Genomic DNA, 11,872 nt, shown 5'->3' with positions numbered 1-11,872 from the left:
GGTCAAACAGGTTTTGCATGTTTTTGAAATGCCACAAAAACCTGAAAAACTTGTTGACATGATCGTAGGATGAGAGTACAATCATGGGCACTGGGATTTAAAGGCTTTTTCATATAACTTCCCACATCCCGAAAAACTCAACTGTTAAGTTCCTTCGGCCTTCAATAACCTGAATCGTGGAGAAGAATAAATGAATGATTTTGTGTGACCTCCTCTGACCAGTCCTTTCCCCTAACTTTATTTTGCTCAGTACCTTTTTATCTGATCTTCAGAGAAGAAAGTGATGCACGATTAACAGCACAATCCTGTGCAAACATATTCCTATCTAAGCCCACTGAATTCAGGCTTGAACAGCTCTGCACAGGATTGTACTGTCAACCAGGACAAGAACTTTGCGGTTCTGTGGCTAGATTGCTGAGAGTGGCAGGAGTGGCGCAGTATGTTGGACACAGGAAGCCCTAGTTAGGCACAAGGCTTAGCAGGTAATCTTAGGGCAGTCAGGATTTCTTACATTAATACATTTCACAAGACAATAAATCACACAGGAGTTATAAAGCACTTTTAACAACGGTAAGTGCTAGAGAAAGCACTGGCAGTATCATTGAAATACTGGTTTAAGGCTAATTTTCTAGTAAGAAGTATGTTTTAGAGAATGTTCTAGGAAACATTTGTTCAGTTTTTTCTCCCAAACAAGATAATGACTGGGGTGTTCTGTGTCAATCACAAAAGCTATAGAAAATCCATACTTAAAAACTGCTGTACAGAAAAGCGTGGGTGCAATCAGGCTGAGCCTTAAGTCTAGTTTCCAGTTTTATGCAGGTTCAACTTAGGCCCACAAAAACGAGGTGTGATCCCATATGATATTTTTATGGTCACATTTGCTGCTGTGCTATGCTTCAGACAATCATGTACAAACACTTAAATTTACACTGGCAATTAAACAGCCCATAAAAACAAAACAAAACGATAAAATGGTAAATGCAAAATACACCAGACTTACACTGTATGAAAACAAATGGCTATCACACATTGTAAAATTGATTTCCAATACATTTACAAATAAGTGCATAGGCTCGTAGCCTCAATAAAACCAGACCAACATTGCTCTAAAAGCTATAATTTGTTCCTCTTTAATGAGGAACGTGGCTGCAATTCTATCATGCAAGAGTTATACCAGTGACCTTTTAAATGACTGTCTGCACTCTGGATTCTTCTTTCCGAAATGTACAGGGGTATTTTGGGAAGTAACAGGAAACTATCCGTCCAGTCTGTTCATGATGAAATCTTCTACTGCTTTCCAAAACACATATGGCCTTTGACAATTCGCATTTTACATAATATATCCTGGTTTTGTCTTACTTTTCTTTGCGAGATGATTGCTAATCTAAAATTACCCAACTAACATGGTCAATGCCCAATTACCCACCCTGACCTTTCAAATGATTTTACACCTATGTGGGGCCTCAAGTGCCACCAGATGTGCACTGTGCTTGTTTCTGCCTGATTCCCCCCAAAAAACTCTCAGGATGTGGAGAGGAGTAGGCTTAATGCACACCATATTCATCTTCCTTGCGTCTGGCCTCTGGTCATATGACCAACTGGATCTGATGGCCAATTCTCCTCAGCTATTCTCTGCCTATCTTCAAATAATGTGAGAAGTGCCATGGATGTTGAACAATGTCTCTCCACTACTGTGGGTCATTCGGGGCTTCAGGGGGAGGCCCATTGCATCACACTGGCAGGACAGTTATAGAACTGCTCCAACTCTGTATTACACACCAAAGGGGCTCCCCTAGATGCTCCTCCACCCAACCAAAGAGGATCAGCAACAGCTAATTTCATTTCTGCAACCTTGAATCAGTGGTTTTGCACCCACATTGCTGGGCAGAGCGAGAACAGCTGGGCTATTGGTAGCTAACTGTGGGACAAGGGTAGGCCCATATATTCCATCTCTCCCTATACATAATTCTGTTTTAAAGTGGCAACATTTCATGCCCTCCCTCAGCCATTGGCCCATCAGCCACCGCTCAAGAGTACTCGTGTGTCATTGGCTGAGGCCGGGTCTTCTCCTCTTCCCCGCCCACTCCCCCTTCAGCCGCTGTACCCTGTCATAATTACTGGGAAATGGCTTTCTCTCTTGACGAAGATGCTTTTCCTGCTTGCCTTCTGTGTGGGACTAACTTTCCCCTCAGTGGCTGTTGGTAGGTGTCATGAAATGGCAGTTACCTGTGTTTGTAAGATGGCTGTGGTTCTTTGTTTAAAATGTTCCCCCATAAAATTTAATTGAGCCGTAGTTCCAGAGAGGGGCTTGCAGGGGTATCACTCTTTGGGTTGAATGGGGCTTCCTCATCTGCTGGCCTACAGTTCCCAGCTGCCCCAAGGCCAAAAAGTGCAGGAAAACAGGGACTGTCTCAAGGCAGCCTTTGTCCCTGGGAGGCAGCAAAAATTCAGCCACTCCACAGTCGGCTGGACTGGGGAATGAATGGAAGTTTCCCTGCTCTCTTGGGCAAGAGAGAGCAGCTGAAGTACAGCCAGAGGCCGGCCCAAGGAATGATTCTATCCTGAGCCCACAACTTTATGGTGTGTGCTTACCCCTAAAGTGTGTGTGCTCCATAACTGTGTAAATAGTTAAGTAAATTATTTAATTTGGGCTAATAATCTGTGTTGTGCTCTGACTACATAGTCTCCCCTCTTTGCACAATACCAAAGGGAGGGGGTAGCCCAGGGAAGCAAGGAAAAGCCAGACCCTTGGGTTGCCAACTTTCCAGGGATCCCCCAAAGACTGGGGATTCCATCTCCAAATAGGGAGATTCGCCCAGAGGGGTCTCAGTGTCCCTCTAAAAAGGCAGTGATGATTCCATGAGTGGGGGCAGTGAACTTAAGGAGTGAGATACGCCCACGGAACGAGGGTGGGAGGCAAACAGCTGAGTTGTAAAGTGGAGCCCATTTCACCATTTTAGGCAACCAAGCTTGGTTCAGACAAAGGAAGGAAACCCTTTGCAGGCCTTTGTGAGGATTTCATTGGGGCCAGTCCTGACTAGGGTTGCCAGCTCCAGGTAGGGAGATTCATGAAGATTTTCTGGTAGTCTATGGAAGCCAGGGTTTGGGGAGGGGTAGTCTATGGAAGCCTTAGCTGAACAGAATGTCATACAGCCCACCTTCCAAAGCAGTGGGATACAGTTCCCCCTCTGAAGTCATAAAAAGAGATGAAAGCATAGTACAATGAGGCCTTTTCTAGAATTGGCTCCTGATACTGGAGATTCACATGTTCTTGTAAAAAAAGTACTTCTTTACTCATCGAGGAATTAAATTGGCAGTGGATGCAGTGATGGCCACTAGCTACAGGGATTTAAAGGAGATTAGACAGATCTTTAAAGGAGAGGTCCAACAACAGCTTCTAGCCATGATGCTACTGGCCAATCACAAAATTATGTAAGTTGCACAAAATGCTGGGAAATTCCATGCCGAGCATCCTGCAACAAATGCAACTACTTCTGAATTGGGCGCTCCCAGAAGAGGCAAAGGTGATGCCTCTTGGACTCTTCAGAAGTAGCTCCTGCATCCAAGATGTGAAAGAAATCAATGACTGGCTCTTTGCTTTGGGGAAATAGATCTTGTTTGGTTTCAGTTTCCAAAGGAAGGGGATAGTTACAGAGGGTAGTCATGTGGGTCTGTAGTAGAAAAGCTAGATTCGAGTCCAGTAGCACCTTAGAGAGCAACAAGGTTTTCAGGATATGCACTTTCAAGTGAAAGCTTGCTGTATCAAGATATTTGTCAGATATCTGACATCTCTTATCTGATGAAGAGAGCTTTGACTCTCAAAAGTTTATAACCTGAAAAGGTGCTGCTGGACTGGAATCTAGGAAAGGAATGGGAGTGTATTCCTTCTGATTTATGACCATGTCACAAGCCATCCTTATCCTGCTTGGTGACAGAATGTATTTAAGAGTAGTATAGTAGCAAACATTTGTTAATATTATGAACAAAAGGCACTGGGTTTGCTGGGCACGTACACTGCACTGGTGTGTGTGCGTCTCCCACCCCCCCCCCCCCCCCGCTTGGGCTTTGATTCTGTGCTTGACATCAGCTGGCATTGCTGGGCACTGTGATTGCACTGGTTCTGCTGGGTACTCTGTACATTGCACTGATTCTGCTGGGCTTGCAAAAATGCCCCCCTCCAATTTCTACTGCCTTTCTTTTCGGGTCATTATTATTTGTTTTATTTTATGATTATTATTGAAAGTAACTAATGTACAAAGGAGGGGCCATGACTTGGATAGCCCCAGCCTAGTCTGATTTCGTCAGATCTCAGAAGTGAAGCAGGACCGACGTGGAGGCAGGCAATGGCAAACTACCTCCAAGCGTCTCTTGCCTTGAAAACCCTATAAGGTCGCCATAAGTCAGCTGTGACTTGATAGTAAAACATAAAATAAAGGAGGGAGGTGTTAAAAATGATCCACCTGGGGTCCTGGGCGCCAAATAGGCTAGGTATGCCACCTAGATAAGCCAGTAGAAAAGCCTGTCAGTCTGACCTGTGTGGATGCTTTCAGTCCCAAGGCAGCTTTGTCAAATTCAGTGCCATAGCAATATGAAGCTTTCAAGTGCATACATCCTTTTTTTCCATTTCAGACAGCCTGCATTTTCCACAAGCTAAACAATCTCTAACTAATTATGCAAAGAGAAGGCCAGCAGAAAGTTCTCAGCTGTGGAAGAACAAAAACAAGAGATCGAGGCTTTTTATGGCAGATTAAATTCTTCTCAAGGTAAAATGTTGTTTGATGTATTCTCGTACAATTGATCACTATGAAAAATTCTCATTTGGATTTGCAGCAAGGAAAACAGATTTGAAAACTAAAAGGTACCCCATTTCCTTATATACACAGTAACATTTTAGTGCCTTTCACAGAGAAAAATAAGAGTAAGGAATTTCTTCTCACATGCAAAACAAGCCTCAGGAACCTGTATAGAAAAAATCAGTTTAAAACACACTTGGGTGACATGCTATCCCCCCCCCAATGAATATTCCTCTCCCAAAACCTAGCTAGATGACATATTGCTGTGAACAAAAAAAAAATGCTACTAGCATGCTAGGAAGATCATGGCTCAGAGCTTCAGCAAAGTGAACTCCACACAGTATCTCCCAACAACCTGCCATGCACAATCGGTCTTCCCCAGAGCTACCAACAACTAGGGCTGTTTCCCCCCACTAAGTCACCCTCCCCTCAAATGAACAGCTGCTTGGAGTGGCATAAGAAGGGCGGGAGGGCAAATGGGGCTCAAACTCTCACTACTCAAGGGAACCTCATGAATGTTTGAGATGACGAGAAGTGGATGAGGAGGATGAGCTCTTTGGAGACTGGTGACAGTGGAGTGAAAAACCCCTTATGTGGAGTGGCAAAATACCTTTGACACCCCTGCTAACGGAATAAGAATGCTTCTCTGCTTCTTTTTTCTGTACTGTCAGAGGTAGGAATACAAGAAGTGTCCTACTGAATCTGAGCAAAGGTCTATCTAGTCAGCACTATGCTTCCTACAGCAGCCAGCCAGGATCCTCTGGGAGGCTCAGAAACAAGAGCATGGCAGCAACATTATTCCCCTGCTGTTTGTCTACAGCACCTGATTCTCAGAGGTATACTGCCTCTTAATATGGAGATTCTATTTACCTAGCATCCTCCACCCGATTTGGCTGAGTGTAAAACAACTTGGGATCTTGCTGGACGGTGCATATACTTAAAGAGGCTATTTCATAAAATCTTCTGCTCCCAGGTAAAACTGCCACCATGGGAGTGGGAGGGTATTAACTCTTTGTGGATCTGATTGCCTGCCCCAGAGCAGTCCTAAGTCTCAACAGTCAGAGCTTTGTTCATGACATAAAATCTGGGCAAGTCACTTTTATCCAACAAGGCAACTGCCTCCACATCCACTCCCTTTTCAAAATGGATTTAAACTACTACCTGCCACTAATGGTACTTGATGGAAGTGAAGTCCTTTAATTAACTATAAGTTGGATGGAGTATTTTCTTTGTCTTTCCTGAACCATCTAACAATGTGTTTGATTTGGGTGAGCAGGGAACTAGAATTATTTAAGCATATGAAATCTTAATTGCCTGCAGCAAATACTCCTGTAGGAGAATGCTTAAAATAATTTTAATACACTGGGTGTGCATAGACTGTCCAGTAGTTTATTGTGGGAAAGAGAGTGCATTTGTTTTGTGGGTCCTTCCTGCTGGGCAGATAGTTGAACTAACTGGCCTTTAGTACCTTCCCCTATTACGGCTTACATTACAGTGACCAGTGGGGAGGGGAAGGGAAAGGGATTATAAGCCGCTCTGAGACTCCTTTGGGTAGTGAAGGGTGGGGTATAAATCCAATCTCTTCTCTCTCCTCCTCTTCTTCTAATTCAACTCAATTGGGATCTGCAGACATCATTTTGATCCAACTGTAGCAACCAGTAACAGTTAACCCCCTTCAGTTTACAGCTAGAGAAATTAAATGAGTAAAGCGAAATTCTCAAAGAAAACATCACTAGGGTTGCTAGGAGAAAAAGGAAGGCCCAGGCCATGTCACCAGCATCATCGCTGCAACACTCTGGTATTTGGGCAAAAACACTAAACACTATGGTAAAAATGGCTTCTACCAGAGCTTTTGCCCAAATACCAGCGTATCACCTGGATGTTGCTGGCATGATAAGACTTCCTGTGTGACGGGAGCAACTTGGCCTGAGCCTTCTTCTTTCTCCTGGAAAGCCCCCCTGCCAGCCAGCCGACTGGTGGCTGGGGGGAAAGGGCCTGGTGGGGGAACCCCTGACTCCACCAGACGGGAGATGTCTGGCAATGGCAACCCTAAACAACACTAGCACATTGTTCTCACCTTATCTTTCAGGGGCTGTAGTTCAGTGGTAGAGCATCTGCTTGGCATGCAGAAGGTCCCAGGTTGGATCCCTGGCATTCCCAGTTAAATGGATCCGGCAGTAGGTGATGTGAAAGACCTCTGCCTGAAGTCTGGAGAGCCACTGCCAGTCTGAGTAGACAGTTCTAACCATGATGGACCAAGAGTCTAATTCAGTACAAGGCAGCTTCATGTGTGGTTTCTAATATATGTGCAGCATTTACATAAAATATGTTTTATTTAATATACTTACTGAAAAATGAAGCCACTGCTGTTGATGGCCCTGAATGTGAGCCTTCAAACGGACCAAGCAGGCCAATGATTTCATTTGTTCTCTGAACCCATTACTTCCTTTAAGCAGAAGTCAGCTGTGGGCTGTGAAAACCTTTGCAAGCCATGGATCAAATGTTTGGCATGTGAGTTGTTTACGCTCCATTTAAGCCTGTGCTTTATTGGGTTAACCTTTCTTTGACCCAAAGAGTGGGTACTTTTTTCTCCCCTTGAGGCAGTCATTAGTTGCGCCGTAACTGATATTCCCAAGGAGAAACTCCATTTAAGTTGGAAAAAGAAAAATCAATGAGCAGATGACCTAAGAACTAATGAGCAGTCTTAGGCTTGTCCCCGGCCCTAATCCTTCCCTGAAGCTGAAGAAATAAGCAAACACACTCCTTGTGTTCAAAGCACCAAAACTGTATACCTGTGAGAATGCAATTCCAAAAGCCACTCCAGCTATGATGCCCATATTTGTCTCCATAAAACTGGTCACCAAATCATAACAGCCCTGTAAAAACAAAGGCAGCCAATTACTTTTGGAATGCACATTCACTTACCTTTGATTTTAACTTTCATTCAACAAAAGATAGACATTAATGGCAACAACACAAATTATTCAGGGGGAGAGTATATTTATTGAAATCACGGAGGTGGAAATGTGAATAACTTTACAAATTTTGTATTTTACAGTGCTGTTAAAATGTGACGGGTTGTTTTAAAAAAAACTTTTAAAAACCCTGGAAGTGTATATTTTAATAAAGTAGGCACAAGTCCAGTACAGAAATGACACAGAACAACAAAGAATACATACTGAGATTCATGGCAGATTACTCAGAATTATTTTGAACAATTATACCACAGATATGAGGTAAGCAGGCATGTTTCCTTGGAGTAAGTCTCATTTAATAGACCTGCGAGGGATCCTGAGCAGATCGGCTTAGGTTTGCTGTCTTAGAGTACTAATGTGAATACTGGTACGTATTTCTAGCAATCAGGCTGATCAGCCCACCAGTGCCACACAAAAGATTATGATACAGCATTGGGGGGGGGGGGGGGGGGGATGAGGAACAAGATATTGTCTTTTGCTTCACTGATAATTTACCAGAAGCCATGTATGGAGAGTTTGAAACTATTATTCCTTAATAAACAACACGCCATTATAAAACCTCCTAACCTACTTTGCCACAGAGAATATTGTTTCAACTTCATCCTAACTCAGCAATGCTTGTGTTCTGTTTCATAACCCTGTTTAATTACTATGCCTCTTTTGTACAGTCTCACAAGGGTTAATGCAAAATTACCAACAAAATTACCTGACAAAAATGTCTCAGCTAAGGGGGAAAAAATAGCTAATTAATACACTTGTGCCCTATTTTCACAGTAGACAATTATTCTTTTATTAATATTTTAAAGGGAAAATGTACTCATCAGAATATGCTTGTAATGCATTCTGAAGATGGGAATCAGTGTATTAGTGCTGGTTAAACTTCTTTGCACTGCTTGATAAGCATATAACGTACAGAATAGAGTCACCAAACAGCAAAAGGCCACATGGGTGAACTATACTCTTCTGAACATGTCTGCCCAACACACCTGCATTAAAATGACTTATCCTTCAGTCTCTCCCTACTGTATCATAGCTTTGGAAACTAGATAAGGAGGACAGGTAATTTGAAAGAGCACCTCAAGTCTTCATTTGCTGAATCCCATAATAATCATGGAGGGATCTGGCTAGAGGTGGAGAAGAGGAGCCAAGTAAATTCTTTGGTGGCCTCTCTTGGTGGAGGCTCTAAAGTGGATGACAGTGGAATGCTACTAACAGCCTATAGCCCAACTGTGGCTAGAGATGACAGCAAATTGGCTTTCCATTCACCCACACTAACATTGTCTGTGCTGGTTCCTGCCTTTCTGGTATCTGATGTCAGATAGTTCTTGAGGGAATCCCCCCTCCCACAATCTGACAAAAAACAGGTGAAGGATGGAGAAAACAGAGATGGGGGCATTCCTGATATTATCTGTTTGTTAGGAACTGGCCATTTCTAGCATAATTGTTAATTAAGGCATAATGTTCTGACAGCTTTACCCCAAAGGCAAAACAGTAGCTAACACCGCTTTTTACCATTATAACATTCCACTTGTGAGTGGGTAATTTACCACTGAAAGGTGTCTCCTTCAAATCAAGGACAATTTTTTTCGTATTTTCTTCTATTAAAGGTAAAGGTTCCCTTGCTCGAAAGCCATTCGAATCTGACTCTAGGGGTGCGGTGCTCATCTCCGTTTCAAAGCCGAAGAGCCAGCGCTGTCCGAAGACGTTTCTGTGGTCATGTGGCCGGCATGACTACACACCAAGGCGCACGGAACGCTGTTACCTTCCCACCGAAGTGGTACCTATTTATCTACTTGCAATTTCTTGCTTTCGAACTGCTAGGTTGGCAGGAGTTTCTTCAATTAGGCACCAATAATTTATTGTATTACACTTACAGGTTCCATCAAGACATTATGGTAAAGTGGTCTCTAAAACTGGTTTGACTGAAGCCTAATCTGAATGCAGATGGTCCAACAAGCCAGACTAAACAAGCAGATGGTCCAACAAGATGGTCCAACAAGCCAGAACAATGCAGATGGTCCAACAAGCCAGAATAAACCTTGGTTTGTGCGATTAACTTTGGTTAGTCTGTCAGATACAATAACAGATTCTGGTTTGTATCTAAGTTTGTCTGCTTCTTACCTCATTTTTGCTTCTCAGCAAGAATTGCACCTTCCCTATATTGCCTTCTTTGTGACTAGAAGGTTGCAAGGGGCAGTACTACCCAGAAAATTGTGGCTTTTAAATTGATACATCACACCAAACCAGGAGTTCAAGTTAGTGTTTATAGGCTCCGTTCACATGGCGAATTTGCTGCGGGAGACCCATGATTGAATGGTGGAGTATCCAGGCGCGATCACACTGCAACATCTGGCAAGTGGAGCGCACCTGTGGGCAACTCATGGCATACTGCCAAAAATGCGGAGTTAAAAAATACCTGGTCGAAGGTACTAGCAACCTCTTTGCCACGGGCTGCCTCCGGACTCCCACGGTGTGATTGTGCTGGCACGCTGCTTTTCCCTCCAGCCCCTCGTTGACGCGGAGGGAAGGAAAAGGGGCATGCCGCTGATGCGTAGGATCGCGTTCTGGTGTGTTAAATTGCGGCGCCGCAAATAGCCACGCCTCCCCCCCCCCGTGTTATCCACCCATGTGACAGGGGCCATAGTTGGTTTGTTAATGATAGCATGTGGTTTGTTGTGATGTATCAATTTAAAAGCCACAATTTTCTGGGTAGTACTGCCCCTTGCAACCTTCTAGTCACAAAGAAGGCAATATAGGGAAGGTGCAATTCTTGCTGAGAAGCAAAAATGAGGTAAGAAGCAGACAAACTTAGATACAAACCAGAATCTGTTATTGTATCTGACAGACTAACCAAAGTTAATCGCACAAACCAAGGTTTATTCTGATGTTTGAATGCAGCCCTAGAAAGGGTAAACAACATGGCAAGAAACCCCATTAGATGTCTTACATCACACCCTTTTATGAGGGTGTCAGCAAGCTGCCATTCTGTTTTCTGTGACCTCTGTGTACATATCCTTTCCTTGTTGCACCCGGCTTGTCAGCACCGCGAATGGGTGGAAGAAGGGGATATTCGGGCCCCTTACCTGATCCGTAGTTTCCACAAGAGGTTCCCGGACAAACCGGGAGGTCTCCCGCCCAGCCCGGGAGATCTCCCGCCCGACCCGGGAGGTGTGTTGTAAGTGTATTTTAAGGGGGGCAGTATGTCAGCAAGCTGCCATTCTGTTTTCTGTGACCTCTGTGTACATATCCTTTCCCTGTTGCACCCGGCTTGTTTTCTATCATCCTGCTCCTGCGTTGGAATGCACAAGATAACTGCTGGAGGTTGTGTGGGGGAGAAGATGCTGTAATGCTTGCCTATTGCTTTTCTCATGAGTACTGCACCTGTGTTTTGTCTGATGTTCTGCCTGGTTCCCATGGACTGGGCGCGCAACCGTTTCATTAGCCCGCCAGCGGGAATGCCATTCATTGGATCTGTATCTGTTTGAATTTCCTTTATTATGCTTGACCTAACTGTGTATCCCCAGTTCTAACAAAGAACGTGTTTGAGTATGTCTTCAACGCTTTGAAATAAATTTTGCTTTCTTGAAAACGTGGATTTATTCTCGATGCTTGGGGATCCAACATATCCGCTCCTGGGGACCCACGTTAGGGTGAGAGCGTTGATTGATTCTGGGTGTGGGAGGGATCTCATCAGCCCTAGAGTGTTATTGGCACTGGAAGCGGGGATAGTCCCCTTGAAGTCTCCCATCATTTTTACCCAAATGGATGGGGCACCCATGGAACCTTGTACACACGAGACTATGGCTTTGCGGTTGGGGGCTGGCGATCATTGGGAATCCAGATCCTTCATTGTTACCCCTAAATCACAGTTCGACTTAGTACTGGGGAGTCCCTGGTTGTTTACCCATGACCCTTACATCTTGTGGGAAGAAGGGGTTGTCAAATTTGTGTCGGCTAAGTGTGTAGATCACTGCTGGTTGGACTCGTGGGGGGACCAGCCGACCGCACAGTTCCCCTGCGGCACTTTGCAGCCGGAAGAGTTAGCTTCTTTGCCTCGAGAGTATAGAGACTTGGCGAAAGTGTTTGGCGAAGATGAAGCTAACG

The 11,872-nt window shown here is 44.2% G+C and overlaps 1 protein-coding gene across 2 annotated transcripts in view; it reads right to left on the bottom strand.

Annotated features, from left to right (window-relative positions):
- Window positions 1–11,872, bottom strand: part of TSPAN7 (tetraspanin 7) — a 143,725-nt gene that overhangs the window by 7,126 nt on the left and 124,727 nt on the right. For both annotated transcript variants that reach the window (XM_015418102.1, XM_015418103.1), the window contains exon 6: window positions 7,586–7,669. In XM_015418102.1, coding sequence (XP_015273588.1) covers window positions 7,586–7,669 — 84 coding nt within the window. The remainder of the gene's footprint in view (window positions 1–7,585; window positions 7,670–11,872) is intronic.

Source organism: Gekko japonicus, unplaced genomic scaffold (assembly GCF_001447785.1).
Source record: "Gekko japonicus isolate JY-2015 unplaced genomic scaffold, Gekko_japonicus_V1.1 scaffold1437, whole genome shotgun sequence".
NCBI lineage: Eukaryota > Metazoa > Chordata > Lepidosauria > Squamata > Gekkonidae > Gekko > Gekko japonicus.
This window is presented reverse-complemented; position numbering and strand designations above follow the sequence as displayed.